This window comes from Corvus brachyrhynchos, unplaced genomic scaffold (genome assembly GCF_000691975.1).
Source record: "Corvus brachyrhynchos isolate BGI_N302 unplaced genomic scaffold, ASM69197v1 scaffold128, whole genome shotgun sequence".
NCBI lineage: Eukaryota > Metazoa > Chordata > Aves > Passeriformes > Corvidae > Corvus > Corvus brachyrhynchos.
In genome coordinates, this window is record NW_008239648.1 from 532,983 (window position 1) to 551,002 (window position 18,020).

Below are 18,020 nucleotides of genomic sequence, written 5' to 3' on the forward strand. Positions count from 1 at the left end.
AAAGTCCTCCCGATGTGCTCTGATGTTACAGCAATCAGGCAGTCCAGTAGAAAAGGGAGAAAATCCGAAATTCCAGAGAAGGAAAAGTTCAGCTCTCAGTCTCTCTCCAGAGAACAAGGAACTGCAAAAAAAACTGGCCAAAAGCTGACTGGAAAAGCTGCCAGCTGGGCGCTTCCTCGCTCCCCCCTGCCCCAGCTGAAAAAAAACCTGCTATCTTTATGTGACCTTGAACAAGTTTCAAACTGCTTTGAGAAAGTTTTGCTCAGTTTTTTCTTCCCCCTCTCAGGCTCAGTTCAGAGGCATAGAAAGGCCAATAATTAATTTCTGGGCATAGGCAGCGATATGGGATACACATCATAAGGTCACCCCAAGACACCAACTCTGCGGAGTTATCCTCACAACAGAAGGCTAAAATAAGATCTTCTGCCAGTATGTATGTGAAGACATGCAGGACTTTTACCTTTTGGAAGAAGGGACATATAGGAGTAATTGATCTACCTGCAACATAGAATAATTTGTATTTTTTTCCCCATGTTTGGTCATATTATCTAGTACTTTTCATTGCAAGCCTGTTGATAGCAACCATACAGTGCAAGTTCATTTCAGTGAAGTTAATTGTGGAGTTACTACTTAGTATGTGTAAATGTCTCCATAACTGTGCCATAAATTAATTAATAGATGTAATCCGTTTTCATTTTCCAAAGCCAAAAATATCTCACATTTTTAAACTTATGTCTGAAATTTGAGTAAATAGCTTCTGTTTGAAGGTAGAAATCTGTTGCTCTGGGCAGCACTCTGTTAAACCAGGATGGTAAAACTTCTTCCTTTACAGTAAAATCAAAGCATGGGGTTTTACTTTGGTTTTTTTTTTTTTCATTCTCTAACAGACATTACATTCTGTATATTTATTTTGTGATAAATGGACCCAAACCTACAGCAACAGTAAGGAACCCCATCCTGCAAGCCCACCCAGGAGTCCAAAGTTTGTCCATTTTTTTAGCTTGCCTAATGTTACCCTCTTCATTCACTTTCTGCATATCACAGGTTCTTTTCTTGTGTTGCAGGTGAACGAGGCCACAGTGGAGCAGCTGGTACAGCAATATCCACATATAACCTTCAGTACTGTGCTACAGGATTGCAAGAGAACACTGGAGCGGGCTTATCAAATGGGCTGGACACCCAATATGTCTTCTGGCTCCTAACCTTCTGTACCAACATGTTCCACTCTGCTGCATTCAGTAGATCTAATGGGGATTGCAGAAGGGTTTATAACCTTTCATACGATGCAATATAGTTGTGAGTTTACAGAGGTTACAGTAAAATGGCAAAAGCTGTACACTGACTTTAATGTACTGTACAACTAAGTACAAATATTGAAGCAAAACTTTAGAAATGCGTTGTGGTTTTGTTTGCATAAAAGTTATAAAAGCCTTTGGCAAATTTCTTGAAGTGGATTCCTACTAGTTCTCTGGATAGTTTGAGTTATAGATGTTAAGCTTGTTTTCCTCTGTTTACTTTGCCTTGGTCATGTGTGTTTCCTTTGATCTGTAAATGGTAACTCAGTGCTAGCACCAGTGCAGTTGATCAACAGAGGCCTGTGTCGAAACTGGGAACTAAACTTGATGCTTTTTATTTACTAAATCTACCCCAGAGGTTTTAAGATACAGAGTAATAAGAAAATCTACAGTTATTTACCATTTTCTTATCATCTTTCTTTTTTTTTTAAATATTAGAAGCTGTAGTGATTTTTAAATCTTTCCACCTTGACATTTTAATAATGAGTAACAGTGCTTAGCCTAACAATGATAACCAGCTATACTTCATGAAGACAAAGAATAGCTGAGTACACCAACTATCAGAAATCATTTTATTTTGCTGAAAAATTATTATTTTATTTGGCTGAAAAACTTTAATTTTTATTTAAGTGAACTCGCCTCCTCTGACTATGCTGTTCTGTTGATGAATTGGAACAGTCAGATGAATGGGTATAAATCAGTAACAGGATCCCTTTCATTTCCTGTGTGGTTTTATTTTAGAATGGATCTCACAATGCAAATAGTGCTTACCTTGAGAATGCCATCTAAACATGAGTCCCATCGCGAGTACCATTTTGTAGGATCAGATGCTTCTTAATACAGTGTGGGCAAGAAAATATCCAAATTAAACACATAAAATGATTGATTTTCTTTGTGAGACTGTTATGGTTTAACCCTGAACAGCAACCAAGTACCAAGCAGCCTCTCTCTCACTCTCTGTCACACTGCATTCTAAGGAGTTAAATTTGAGCAGGGAATTGTGAAAATACAAACATTGCAGCTTCAATTTGGAGCTGCCTTAACCTTTAGAGTATTACCATTTGGTTAAGAATGTTGTCAGGTGTGTAACACTGGATATTTGTTTTTCAAAGGTTACAGCATTTTAATCCAAACTATAAAATGCTTAAGCTTCAGCTGAAAAGTTGCCTTTATTGTCAAAATGTTTTGCTAATCCAGAAGGCCTAATGCAGCATAACATAGAAGCTTGTTTAGTATGGCTGTATAACTCTGTAAAGCTGTTTGTTGATTTCCATAGCATAATTTTTTACAACAGAAACATCAGCTCACATTACTTCCAGTGAGGATGTTGAATGTTTTCTTATTAGACTTTTCAAAATGGGGATGAACTAATTTCTCTGGAAAAAAAATATATCGCAAAGATTTTGTTTAAAATAAGTGGTAAATACTTGTGAACATGTGTAATGCTATGCTTTCTATTTACTCCAAAATGGCAACAATATTTTAAGAATAAAGCCAGTGAATTATATTGCAGATATAGTACAGAATCTTAGTCAATTTTCTTTTAATGTCTCTTTATGAGTGCATTAAAACTATTCACACAATTTGTAAGTTTCTATTTTTTTGTGAGACCTTTGATCTTGCAATAAACTTTAATAAAATAAGAAAGATGGGATGTTTTCTGTTTATCTGTGCTGCTAACTGTACTTAGACTGTACTAACAGAGAGTCTCAAATCTCCGTTGTTGAATAGGTAGAACTCACCTGGACATGATCCTTAGTAAACTGGCCCTGCTGTGACTGACAGAGTTTAATTAGATGACACCCAGAGATCTTTTTCAATCTAAAATATAACTCTACGGATTTTTAAAATATTATGGGTCTGGTTGGTAATCTCTTTTCTTTTCTGTCACTTAAGTCTCTTCCAGTAGTTTTGCCTTTTACTGACTATTCATCTCTCAGTTTTATCAACACTAATCAATAGATCTCAGCGTGACTAATTAATTTTAGTTTTATGTGGTATAAGAACTCTAGATGGAAATATGTTTTTCTAATAGCACTGTTGACACAGATAACTCCTTAATTTCCTTATAATAAATCCGTTTACAAAGTAGCTTTAGAGGAATAGATAATACCTTGTAAAAATAAAAATTACCCCTGTTTTCTCATATGCAAAACTTAGAGTGAATTCAAAACGTCACAGGCAGCTGCTGGATTCTCTAGGTTCCAAAAGGCCTACTTTACTAGAAAAAAAAGTCCTTTTTTCCTTCAAATTCTTTATGGTTAAGGTAGGGTAACCTGTGGCTCAGCACTTGTCTTATCAGAAACATTTCTAGGATGGGCTTGTTCAACCTGCAGAAAGGGCTAAGACAAACTCTTAAGTGCTTTCTTAATTAAGTGGTAGGTGGTTGTAGGAGAAAGACAGATAATGTTTACTTTCAGTCATTCACTCTTTAAATCCAGGTGTTATTAAGGCTTAAAACAAACTCAAATAGTTCATCTGGTGGTCTTTCTACCCATCTCTCACCACCTCAAGGCTTTGTGGAGGGGAGTGCTCTCATGCAATTTGGCTCACCAGGGAGAATGGCTATTGTGATGTTTCCCATGCAGGTTCAAAGTCTCTTTGCCCAGGCTCACAGATTAATGGGAAATTTCGTGAAATGCCAAATCCAAACTGGCATACTTTCCTTCTTAACAGGTGCTCTGTGTAGTACTAGCATATTCTAGTAATCTTTGAACAGGGACAAAGTGTATTTCTCTTAAAAACACCAAAACTGTGTAGTTGAGCCAGTTATGCCCCATCAGATGGGACGAGTATCTTCAGGCTTACATATGAATGTCCTGGTACCCCAGGTGGGAGTTTTACACCTGAGCCAGTTGTGCAAGGGAGGACATGGGCACGATAAAAAGTTTATCCCACCTCACCAGATCTGCTTCTTGTCAGCTTTCACCGTTATGTGGCCCAAAACCCAGCTTGCTGCCAAACAAAGGTTGATTTGTTGTGGCCATTCTCCACTGGTGATCATCCCCCATTGGCTCACCCGCTCTGTACCTGGGCTGTTCTTAGGCAGATCAGAGGTTTTGCCACCACACACCCAAAAACTCTCCTCTTCCCCATCATTTTGGGGGTGCAAATCTGCCCCCATAAAATCACCTGCTGTTTTTGCCAGTGGCTGATTGATTGAGTCATTAACCTTTAACATTTCGGTCTCTCACACTCCCCATCAAAGGATGGAAATGGACCTGTTGGAGCAAGTCCAGAGGAGGCCACCAGGGTGATTAGAGGGATGGAGCACGTCTGCTTTGAGGAAACACTGAGAGAATTGGGATTGCTCAACCAGAAGAAGAGAAGGCTTCAGGATGAGGTAGTTCTGGCCTTCCAGTACCTGAAGGGAGCCCCCAAAAAAGATGAAGAACTTTTGCAAGATCATGCAGTGACAAGTCAAGGGAAATAGTTTATAACTGAAGGAGAGTCCGTTTAGATTAGATATGAGGAAGAAATTCTTTATTGTGAGGGTGGTGAGGCACTAGAACAGGTTGGCCAGAGCAGCTGTGGATGCCCCATCGAGGGGGCATTAAGGCCAGGTTGGAGTTCTGAGCAACCTGGTCTGGTGAAAGCTGTCCCTGCCAGTGTCAGAGGTGTTGGAACCAAGTGATCTTTAAGTTCTGTTCCAACCCAAGATACTGTTTGATTCTATGAAAACAAGCTATAATCCCTTTTAAATGAGAAAATTGTCCTACTAAGAGTAATAAAAAAGTTAATTTTTTCAGGCTCTCAGCTTGGTTCCTCATGAGCTCAGTGATGTCCACCCAGATTCTCAAGATAAATATGGCCTTGCTGATGCTTCATAAACTGTGGTGTTGACAGGAGCAAAATCAAGAAAAGCAACAGGTCACATACATGATGGTTATATGAAAACAGAAGCCCAAAGCAAGCTTTCTTCAGGTCATGTGGTCTTGAGCAAGGAAAGAAACAGGACTGTTAACATCTAATAAATAATTAGGATAGGATAGGATAGGATAGGATAGGATAGGATAGGATACACGGTTTCTGTTGGAAGGGACCTGTAGTGACCATCTAGTCCAACTGTCAGACAGGGCTGAGCAACAAAGGACATCATCCAAATGCCTCAAACACTGACAGGCTTGGGGCATCGATTGTCTGCCCAGGAAGCCTGTTCCAGTGTTTGACCACCCTCTTGGTAAAGCAATGTTTCCTAACAAAATAATGCATTGCAAAATGACAATGCTAAGAGCATGCATGGAACGAATATGATGACATCTGATCTTGTAAACATTAAGAGTTGTATTTTAAAGCAGGTGAGGGTTTATGCTGCTTATTTCTGAAACCCCATATTAACAGAGAGTCACTTTAAAGCCGATCCATTTAAAGAGTCCATTACAATAAAACTATTTAAAGCAATCTTAACTTGCCTCCTGTAGTTGTTTTTCTTACAGCTTTCCCCCTTAGTAACCTGCAATATTGGCAGTATAGGTGACTGGGATTTTTGTTTGAAGCTCTGGTACACTTAGAAACAGAGTTGTGAAACCATTTTTTCAAACCACAGACACTCCGGGAGATGCTCCAAGCTTGAGCATGTGGAATCTACCATAGATTGGCACCACTGAAAAACCAAATAATTCTTTGTGATAGCAGCTGTGCTTTGCCAATCTAAACAGGGTAGGTACATGGTCAAATTTTGTGACTCATATTTTATGGGGTCTTATATTTCCAAATCTTGTTTTACAAAAACACCTCCCTGTGCTAGGCTCCTTGCATGTATTTTCCACAAATGCAATCATTGTAGATTACCTGAGCTGCTGAAAACCTGTCAAAAAGTTGATCAGATGTTCCTCTGGATCTTTGTCTGCATTAGGCTCAGATTAACAGGAATAAATTGGCTAAATCACACCCTTGTGGCTGTGGTTGCTTGACTGGAGATACTTTAACAAGCTGGAGTAAGGTAGTATGGAAATAAAGGTCTATATAACATCTGCATCTAGACATCTGCTAAAAAGACACTGAGGCAAAAATCCTTTTATTTGTGTTTAGGGGTGGGTTTTTGTAAAGGCTGTCAGGATTATATAAGGTAAATCTAAGTGTTTCAGCTTTATAAAGTTTTACTAATTCATTATGTTTCAGATTTATTTGGGGGCAAAAATCAACAAGACCAGCAAGCTGAACTGTTTCCTCTTCAATATTTGGGCAGGTCTTTCTGTATATAGCTGATGAAAGGTGTTTGTGTATAAATAAACCTTAGAACTCTTAAAATGAAAGATTTTACAAGGAGGATTATTGGGCATTTCCAGCTGCTATGAAATTATAAAGGCTTCTGGAGTGAAAATTTCATAATCTCATGCTTTCATCATGGACCCTATTGCAAACTGCTACAGCCTTTGGTGTTTTCAAAATACCAACTCTTAGAGAAAGCTGGAAGAATATTCTTAGTAACTCCCAGTGCGCACAGTTAACTTGTCCCAGGTGCCTTGCTTTGGCTTCTCCTTGAATCAAGATCAGCATCTCAGTTCCTACTTTTGAAGGACTAAAATGCTGTCCTTGTGCAGTTGTTTTAATCTCTGGTCACCTCTCTGGACCACATTATGTGGGTGATGGTCTCTGAAGCAATATAAACTAAACTCTGCTATAAGGGATGGGTATTTTTTTCTCTAAAATAGGTAGAAAAGTAATGTTTATACACAAAGCAAAGTTCTTCATATCCTTTCCTTGGAGAGAAATGTAGTGAATGTTAATCACCTTGCTTGAGTCTTTCAAAGACGTTCAAATATTGAGGTCAATGAGAAAGCTAGAAAATAGAAAAAAAATAATTTTCCTGAAGAGAAACAAAGCAAGGATGTGCTTCCTGATTAGGGAACAAATACACCTGGAAATCTTTAATAGCAAACAAAATGGTTGTAGCTAATGCAAAATTACTTTTTAATGACCCTGCAGAAGTTTGAAAAAGTCCAAAGTCCAAATGCCTTCATGATCGTCTCGAAAGTAACAATGAAGAGTTTGTTCATTAGACATTGCCTTGACTAGGCACTGTACTTTGCAGGACACGACATTAATTTCTGCGGCTGCACTTCTGGTAGCAAGAGCTGTACCAGGAGCACTGCTGGACGGTCAGGTCACTCTGGCCATCATGGAAATGCTCCTCACCTGTGACTGGTGGCTTTAAAAAAGTTCAGTGTGAATGATGCCCATCTCCTCAGGTTCCCTGGATGCAGCTGTGGCTTCCTGAGGGCAGGAAGGTTTAATGGCACAGGCATGAGTTGTCCTGTGTCCATCAGCCTCATCACTAGAGAGCTGACCTGGGCAAGTCCAATTTACTCACACAGACATAGCCCCATGGCTCGTCTGTTGTTTGCAGGGCATGGTTATCCATCAGAAGCTGCTTCTCAGTGTCATGGGTCCCAACTCACAGCTCTGCTCCTGCCCAGCACTGTGCCCCAGAGCCCCTTGCTGCTGCTGTGGATCTCACTCCATGCAGGGCAGCAACACTTTCCCAGCCTTCCAGTAGAGCAGAAGCCAGGGAAAGCTCCTCTCTGTGGCTGCCAGGCAGTCAAGAAAGGAGACGGGATGTGACAAGGCACCAAGGGTTCTGAGCCAGGCTGACAGAGGGTACAGTGCTGAGGAAGCAACATCACCATGAGGGTTCCTGGCTTCTTATGGAGCAGGAAACTGCTGATAAACCGGCAGCTTTATCCTCACAGCTTGTTCATGAGTTGAGCTTTCCTGTTCTAGGCCAGACTTTGTCACCAATCCCCTCTGTGGTCTGAATGAATCATTACATTTTAGCAAAATTTTCTGAACACAGAACTTTAATTAGGGAATATTTCTGCATTTAGTTCTTTCTGCAACACTGCAGATATTGAAGTTCTTTTGCTAGCATAAAGAGCAAATGACCTGTTGACCTTTCTGTTTGAATATATGCCATGTCCTTTATGTTGTCTTGTGTATGGCTTCAGAAACAGTTAACAGCAGGAAGATTATTTGTATTGCATTAGCCAGAGATAGGAGAAAAATGCATTTATGGATCAGTGTAATCCAGTCATTGGTTTATGGATGCAAAGTCCTTCAGGGACTGTCACAAATTCCCAGCTGTCTCTGAGAGCTAGATTTTGCAATTGCATCTCTGAGCTATCTGCAAGGCGTGTAAAATCATATATATCCAGGCAGCTCCCTGTGACTTTGCATCTGCAAAGGCTTGAGAACTATTCCAGCAAGGATGTGCAGTAAATTAAGCTCAAAAAATTGCCTCTGAAAAATAAGTATTTTGGGTAAATCTTCCATGGGTGGAAATCTCCTTAGCAGAGGTAGAGTTGAGCAAATGCAGACAGCTGTTAAATACTGAAATTATTACCAGCCCTCAGAAACTTATTTTTCTGACCTTTGTATGTTCCTGTCTGTACCCATCATTTTTTCAATGAAGTCTTGTTGATATTCTAGAAAACTGGAGAGAAATATCACATCTGAATCCATTTTAAAAGCACACACAGAGACAAAAAAAAGGAAGAAAAACAGAACAAAACAAAACCCACCAAAGCTATCTAACACTTAAATGTTCTACAGCCCAATGTGTCATGGCATAAGGATAAGATCTGGTACTTGGCAGAAACAAAGATGCCTTGGATAGGATCTATGTAGGATCTTTTCCAACATGACAGAATATGTTTGGGAAGTGACAACAGCAACACTAAAGGAAGAGAAATTTTCTGTAAGATCAGAACATATCTTTGTTTCTAGTCTAGGAAATTGCCCAGCGTGCCTAGGAGAGGATAAAATTGTATAAATTGATAAAATTGCCATAGTGTGAACATGTGGGAATAAGAGAAATAGGTGAATGAGAAACAAACAATAAACAAATAAACAAAAAATCCACAAACAAACAAAAAAATCCACCCTTGACACAGATAGTGACTAAAGGGTAACTCTTTGCATCATCAGGATGTAACAGACAAAAACCACAGGTAAAAGACAAAAGGTAAGAATTTCAAAAGCTTCTGCATGTAAATGAGTAAAGTCCTTGGGGCATATTGGAAATTTAACAGAAGTTGACCATACACTGTTACGATAAAGGCCACAGAAATTTCTCTTGTAAGTCAAGCTTGCATCAAAAAAAAGCAAAAATAAGGACTTTCTTGATGCATGTACCTCTGTCCTTCCCTCCCCTTGTTTGATGCTGTCTAATAAAGGGAAGAGTCTTTTCTCCTGACAGAAAGCACAAGTAAAATAAATGAGAAGCAAGTGATATGTAGATTGAGCTTCCTTTAGGATGTCTGCAAACAACCAGCCTAACTTGCTGGCAGCTACATTTCAGGGACTGTTTTTTAATGTATTGACTTGCCTAGAGTCACCCCTGAAGTATTTTTTCTAACCACACTCCTCAAGGCTCAGTTAAACTTGCTTCTAAAGCCATTTATACTGCACTAGCATTTAGTATGGAGGCCACCTCATTGTCATTATAGTGATCTCTGTTCTTATGTATGTGTTAATGAGATTTATCATATTAGTTACACCTTGTTCTTGGCCCTTTGCTTAGAAGATACTTAGTGTTAAGTACTAAGTACTCAGCATTAACATTTGTACTAGCATCAGTGGTAGGGTTAATGCTCAGTAATACTGAATCTCCTTTGTAGCTGAAGTCACAAAGCATTCAGGTCCACCAAAAGCTTCCATAAAAGAGTAGAAATACTACCCTTCCAATTCTGAGCAAAGTTTGACTTTATTCTCTTTTATTAATAAGAGTGACCATAGATGCATAGGACCTCTCTGAAAACTGTGTTACCTATTGTACTCTCCAAATAAGCAACATACAGGAGCTAGCTGGAATAACTAGTCATAATGTGCCACCTGTGCTCTTGGATTAAGGGATCAGGCTTGAGGGAGTTGCCATTTGATGACCCTTCAAAATGGAGATACAGATTTGGGCCCCCTTGGCCTCAGCTACAGTTTTAAAACTGACCTCCATACTCCCTAGGTCAGAATTTTTTCCTCTAAGTGTAGATAGTCTGAGGACCTACAGAGTGCTAGAGAGCAATAAAAATCCGCAAACACAGGTTGTCTACTATTGAGTCTAACCTACATCAATTTCTGCAGACTCTGAGGAGGCTGAAGTTTTCAAAGCCTGTGAAAAGCATAGCTTGTATAAAGTTCTGGCTGGTGAAAAGAGCAACAAGGTCTTTCTCAGGTCAGTCAGAAAGTGAGAAAAGAGTTAATACTTACTACTTTTTAAAAAGTTTCCAATGAGCCTTAACAGTGGCTTATACAAAAGAAAACATTTAGAAATTATTGCTCTCTAAAATAGAGTTATCTCTGATAGGAGTGCAAACACAGTAATAAAGTAGGTATTTAATGTAAATTACAGTTAACCTTTACCTTAAATCTTCAAACCAAGAACACAGTATTAATCTAAACAGAACTTTTTAAAGTGCTATCTATTCGAGCAGTTGGTTGTATTTTGTTCTATCAAGAGCTGTTGACACTATGATGACATTATTACTTCCAACAAAACTAAGATGTTCTGAATTTGATGCCTCTTGTATTTTAAGTGGTTACAGAAGTAAGCCTTCTTCCCCCAGTATGTTCTAACAAGAATGGTAGAAAATCACTTAATCCCTTCTGAATGAAAAAAAAGCTGTTTGCTTCTGCCCTCTTCCTATACAATTTCTTCTCCATGTGCACTTTTTTCCCCCAGAAGAATTCACTATGATTCATCTTGGTATTTAATTCTTCATTCCTTACTATATAAAATGAATTTTTGCCTCTCACCTTCAATCTGTTCAGTAGAAAAATCAAACTATAAAACTGAAAACCAGCAAAGAACCTGATACAGAGCCTAATTCTACCAAAATCAACAAGAGCAAGGCACATCAGCAGCAAGATACATCACATGATCCACACCTACTCCAAATCAATAGCAGACAGACTACTGTGGCTACTGTGGCGTTCTCTATGAGCTTGCTGGTCAACAGAATGCAGTTGTGAAAATGAACCTCAACAGAATGCAGTTGTGAAAATGAACCTATCAAATAGTATTTCTGTGCACTTGCGCTGTAACACCCATCAATGTCAATGGGTCTTGGCACTTGAGTTTAATTGATAGATCGCATTCCTGAAGCTCAGAGTCCTTCAGTTCAAATATAACAGATTTGGGGGAGAATTAATCTTTTATTTCAATGATGCATTTAATAAAATAATGAAGATGAAAAATCCCAAATTCTCTTCTTTGGTCATCTGCAGTTCAAACTCTCCCTGTTAAATTCTGCTCTACCTATCTTCAAAGTTAAATTTTTTTCATACCTTGCATTATTTAGCATCTTCCCTCCCTATCCTATTCCACTTCCCCAAGGAAAAAAAGACATTTAGGGTCAATTCAGTACAGTAGTATATCTTCCACTTTGAATAGTTCTCTGTTTCACTTTGTGGCCCATAGCTGTGAAAAGTGGCACAGTTTCATGTTCCTAATAGAATTAAAATGATGGTGTGCTGCTTTTTGCTACCATTTCTTCATCCCCTAAACCAGAAAAACAATAGACCTTTGCCTCAGAGAAATTATTGTGGAGATTAATTTGGTGGCATGTAACAAGATGAGCATTTTTCTCTTTTTAAACCTTGCAAACCTTTATTTCCAATTGAAATTTTAAACTGATCTTGCTGTAGCATTTACACTGACAAGAAACTGGGCTTTTAATAGTTTACCCATGTTGCTGCAAAGAGGCGGGGAAGGACTGCAAGTTTAAAACACGAAGGAGAAAAGTTAATTTAAAGTGATGTTTGGTAAAAAGTCCCCTTTGAGATCCTGTTGTGTAATTGAACAGATTAGGAGAACTGACAGTAACTTCACGGTATGCCTAAGTGGAGGTCTCTACGGGTCAACTCTCGGATCTTGTGCCGACACGTTAAACAAGTTTGTCAATTTTCCATCAGATTGATTTTTCTCACAGGTCTGGAAGCCTTGTCTCATTTCATCTTATTTCCACAGGGGTTCTTAACATTGCAAACTGCCATTTACTTTTGTCTCAAAGTGTGAGGAATGATTTTTATCTCGGAGTGGCAATCACGGCAGGCAGCTCCAGCGCTGCTTATAATGTTGCACATTGTCCTCCCTCACCAACTGGGGTTTCTTTTGTGTTTTTCCCCTCTTTGGGAATGATGTGGATTTTTAGGATACATTCAAAATAATTATTAACAGAATGTACTAAGGGCAGATGTCTGTAGTCTCTGAAGTGAACAAAAAAAGCAACAGAAACCATGGGGTTTTTTCTTTGCAGTTTTCAGCATAATGAGAGGTCAGCTTGAGAAAATATGATGTCTCTGGGAAGGTCACAGGGAAGAGTATTAACCTCTCTTTACATTTCCATGTCTATTATCCCCTCCTGTTAATGTCAAGGGAAGTTATGTGCACAAAATAGAGAGAGAGCATGCTTCTGAATAGGTGAATGCTGCTGAAGATTATAATGATATATATTTGAATTAATTGCACTAATGGCAAGAACCCACTCTTACTCCACACCAAGTTAAATAAGTGCAAAATTTGTCTGAAAGCCTGTGGGACCGTATGGTATTCTCAGATGGATTGTACAAACATGCAGTCCCCTTGACACAAATTAAGCTACTAGGAACGTAACCACTTGGTTGACCTAATGACCTCTTGATGAAAGAACACTGCCATTTAGATCAGTGGTATGAGGGTGAAAGCATAGGACACCCCAGACCTCATGTTTTCTCTTGCCTGCAGCTCTGGTAGCCCTTCCCACTTATGAAAACTGGCTGTAGTTAATCGTTAAAACCATAATTTCTCTCGTACTCTTCGTAAGAATTTCTCACAAACATCAGCATCTCAGACAGATACAAAGCAATGAGCCCAGTTCTGACTTTACTTGGTGCTAGTTACATCATCTTGCCAAAAACATGGAAAGATTAATCATCTCTTCTTTTGGAGTCTTATACTATGTCCAAGTTATAACACAGATGCAAATAAGTTCCATTAATTTTTCTCCAAAATGTGATATATTCGACCTAATTAAGTGATCAAAGACAATGTGGAAAGTTACCAATTATTTGGTAATAAGAAATTCATCACTGCTGTAAAATATTTGCCACAGTTTTGAAATCTACATAAAAAATATGAAGAGGAAAAAAAAAAAACCAAACCAACAAAACAGAATTTGTAGTGATGATTTTTGCTGCTAACATGACTGGACAGGAAAGGAATTGGAACTGCTGAACTGGTCCATGGGGCACTTCCAGCTCAGGAGGAACCACTGGATGCCCCGCACTACACACCTGGCATGGGAGACAGTAGTCCCTGATGGGGCAGCTGTGCCTGCAGCTGCACTGGCTGCTCACAGTGTAAGGAAAGAGGTGGGCAACCCAGGAAAGCTGCTGGGAGCCTCACAGCTGGAGTCACATTGGGCTGACTCTTGACCTTAGGCTGTGGAAGGGGTGGTGCAGACCTGACCACCACCTGTGAGGAGCACGGGGGGAGGATGGGGAGATGCCTTCAGGGTCAGTATGTGGGGGCTGGAGGTAGGAAGGCCAGAGCAGAGGCTCAGGAGCCAGGGTCACATTGAGTAAGTGAGAGGCTGGGAAAGAGCAGGGTACTGAGTGTTTCTGCCCTTCCTTCTGCCTTCCCTCCTTCCTTGTTGAACTTTATGTGGATAGTAATGATCCAAGGGTGCTTTTACTGGGAGAGACAACAACCTGCACAGCCCCAGATGTCCTCAAGGCATTGACTTGCCAGAGAGAAATGTGTTCAATGAGTTAATCTTAAAACCCTGCACTGCATATCATGCATTACAGAAAGAAAAGGATATCTTATACAGATTTTTATTAATTGATATTTCTGTCATTTCATTTTGTGTTCCTTGGTTACAGCTTATAGGTAACCCCCCAAAAAGGAGCTGAGCAAAATTCCTTCATTTCCATATCATATCTGAGTTACTCAACCATAAGGACTCCCTTAAACAAGCGATGACTTGGTTGTGCCAGTAGTTGTGATCATGACAGTTCAGTTTGGTTTGCACAGGTTGGCTCAGCCTATCTAATTTTCTGGCAAACTCTCTGGAGAGTCTCCTGGGTGAGCATTTCCTTTTTGCCTTGTTACACCTTGATATGAAAACACACAACAGCAGATTGTGTTAGTAAAAGGGGGTGTAAACAAGTATTTACAGGCTTTTGATCATGGTATAGATGCTCCAAACAACACTGCCTGAAATGGTAATCTGTCACAGAGGTGGTTTAGTGAGAAAAAGCAAGATAGTTAAATGAGATTTAAAATATAAAGCCAGGTTTTTTCTGCTGTTATCAGTTTCTGTGTAAACACTTCCCAAAAGCTGGGACTTCACCGTGTGAATGAGGCACCACTTCCACTGCATCCAGGCTGGCAGAAGGATGTGGCTCAGCACAGCAGTCCCCAGCTCTGCCAGCCCTCCCGGGAGTCTGGGTTCCCCAACCCACCCTCCCTCTCCAGCCTACCTGGGAAAAAACCCCTTCCCCTGTGACTATGCAATGGCAGTAAGAAGACTCTGTGACCAGGCCTTGGTCTGGATTGTAAGAAGTAGACAATTTTTTTTTGTGTATTCCATGTATACCCCTGAAAGAGAAAACCACAGTCTTCTGGCTATTTAGGCATCTCAAACCTGGCACAAGTGTTTAAAAGTCTTATAAGTTCACTGCAAAGTTAGCTTATTAGACACTTCTCACAATTAAATATTTTAGACATCTTACATTTTTCCCATAATTCCAAAAATAATTAGATCACAATATGGATTAATTTCTTGTCACATCCAATTTTTTTGTTGCAAGATGTTTTGAAGGAGTGAAACACAAAAACCAGTTGCTGACATTTATAAACTCTCCCTTTTGTTGTACACACAAACATAAAATAGCTGACATTTGGCTCTTTTATCCTTTCTCCCCTGCTTGTTCAGTGCAAATATTATCCAGACAGACGTGTTAAACAAATATCATAGTATCTACAAACAAGGATATATAAATCTCATTGTCCTGGTCAGCAGCTCAGGACTAAACTATCCTCCTAAGCCATTCTGATCAGCAAATGACCTTGAGCTAATTGCTTTCCTACACTGTTTCAAGAAGGTCACTGTACTTTCTAATCTCACAAACTTAATTTATTTATAGGTAGAAATAGTGTATCAATACCATAAAAGTAACTTTTAAATTGTATCTTTTTATGGGGTGGAATTGCAGGATGATATGTAAGCAAATTTGTGATTGTTGTTTTCTGGTTACTGTAATTGTTTGAATGTAAACAAGATATAATGAGTTTTTTCATCTGGTTTTTTGGGATGGAATGGGATGCTGAAACTGACAATTTACTGATCAATGACAGAACTACAACCTCTTTGAAAATTAGCAAGAGCTGTGCCTGCTAAAACTCCATGCTTCCTAATACAAATGTACTCAGCTGTGCATTTCTTCAGAATTTGTCTTGGTGCTGTCATCTTTTAAATAATATTGCAAGAGAGTTGGCTAGTTCTAGAGTGTGTCTGTCCTCTGCATTTATTGCTGAATACTAAATGTTCCAGTCTCTTAAGACCCCTTTAAAGGACAATACTGCTGTATTTTTTGCTTTAAGATTTTTATTGGCATGTGAAAATGTGGATAACCAGAAAATCTTATGGTTTGCTTTGATGACGAGTTACCTGAAATTGTACAATGGCTTCTGTGTTGACTTCTCTAAGCACTGTCAATGCTCAGCATATCCCAGGATCAAACCCCTCATGAGAATGGACTGAATTGATTCACTGTTTACTGCTTTCTTATTGAATGCTTTTATATTCTTTCATAAACTAGTAAAACTCCAATCATATAAAATTAAGAGGTCATGGTGAAATGACAGAAGTAGCTAATTAGAGCAGCACTGCATACTTTAAGGCCCTGATTCAGGGACATCTATCAATACTGTGGATACTGCTTAATCATGAAATCAATACTTCAAATTAAGCACACATGCTTACCACTTGACCAGGAGCAGATTTGCAGTAGCATTTCCAAAGCATTTAAGAACACAGTGTTAGCTTGTTTTGAAATGTTTTCTGATCATCTCAGTGTTCAAACATCTACTGAGTTGCTTTCCCCTGATGAGCCTCAGAAAAATCTGAGGAGATTTCTATCAGTTGTGACCTTGGAACATGTGGATAGGGGAAGCATTTGGAAAAACATTTAGCTGTTATCAGGTTTGGAAACCTTGGCTTCCAGACTCATCCTCTTCAATCATGCACTGGTGACAATGGAGAGGAGAGACAACAAAGCAGACTGAAAGGTTTTGAGCCTCTGCTGAAATCTTGCCTGCAAGTGCAAAAACTGACAGGTGAAAAAAAAACCAACCCTACTAAAAATAGCTGAAAATATCCCCCCTGACCCCAAACCTATGAGAGCAAAAAGAGTTTTGGATGCTGAGACTGACCTTTAGAGATCCCAAGCTGGTCCATGTTGCACTGAGGCTTCCTTCTCACCTTGAAGTGAGACTTTGGCAGCCTCCAATGCCACACTTGCTGTTTATCCTGCAAGCTGGTGACCAAGATGTTTGCGCTAACTCACTGCCTTTGCTCCAGACTGATCTGCCTTCACATTGGTCAGGAAACCAAGGCACAAAACTTTCACTGTAAAAGGGTAGGCAGACTGGAAACAAAAAATAAAAAATAATTTTGTACACTTTTTCTAATTCTGGACTTTGATATTGATGTGACAGAAATTCAATATATTTTAAAATTTGATTAAAATGAGTATGTGTAAAGGTATAAGGGGATAAAGTTACACACCAAAGACAGGATGAATGACTGATGTCTGAAATACTGACCTACAATAGGTGAGGATAGCAGTAGTGGTAAAAGAAATATTTAGACTACAGATGATGATGCTAGGAGAAAGACACTGTTCTTGTTCTTACGGGTAAAGCTGCCTCCTCTTAATAAATTAATCTTTCCTCAGATGCAGTTGTGCATGGAAACTCTGACAGGACACAGTTCAGGTGGTAGGTTCCACAGATGTCTGTAGGGCAGTTACTCTTTCCAAGCAGTACAGTTCATTTCAAAGTGACCACTGCAGAGCTCACTTACCACCCACGCCATGCTTGCAGGATGCATGCCAGCAAGCTTGCTCTCTCAGTATCCCAACACTGGATCGCCACCTTCTGAAACCCAGGCTGTTTCTTCACATTTGCTCTAAAATTAGTAAGTGATTCATTCTGGCACACTAGCAGTGGCACCAGCCTGAGGACACCTGGAGCAGCATCTTCTGGAGATAAATGCACAATATGTATTAAAGCCGAGTCATGATCTCACACCTCAGGTAGTATTAATGAAAAAAAAGATTAGGTTAAAGCCAATCCAAAAATACCAGTCTGTGAAAATCAGTCCCTTTTTCATTTCTAGGGGCACAGAGCTGTGATGAGGCCTTTAGCATGGCCTGTGAAGATGTCATCTTATTGGCAGCCTTCCCCAGACACTTGTGGCCTCACAATTTGGAAGTGACACATGAAGACCCCATGGAGGGATGCTCCATCTTCTTGGTTATTATTAGTTGCCTAGTACTGCTACTGTTGTATTCCTGGTATCTTTCCTCATGTTGCTGCACATGGTCACATGCTGGAATTTCAGGAGGGGACAGAGAGAGAGCTCTGTGTGTGTAGTGACAGGGCAGGAGCTCTGGAACCACAGGCCAGGATCAGGTGCCCGTGGCTACCAAGTGCCCGCTCCTCCTCCCCAAGAGGATGGGGGC

General features: G+C 39.6%; 1 protein-coding gene across 1 annotated transcript in view; it reads left to right on the forward strand.

The window, feature by feature from the left end:
• FBXL17 (F-box and leucine rich repeat protein 17) overlaps positions 1–2,949 on the forward strand; it is a 272,821-nt gene extending 269,872 nt beyond the window's left edge. Inside the window, exon 9 of the mRNA XM_008639844.2 lies at positions 1,065–2,949. Coding sequence (XP_008638066.1) covers positions 1,065–1,202 — 138 coding nt within the window. The 3' untranslated portion in view covers positions 1,203–2,949. The remainder of the gene's footprint in view (positions 1–1,064) is intronic.
• The last annotated feature ends 15,071 nt before the right edge of the window (positions 2,950–18,020 follow it).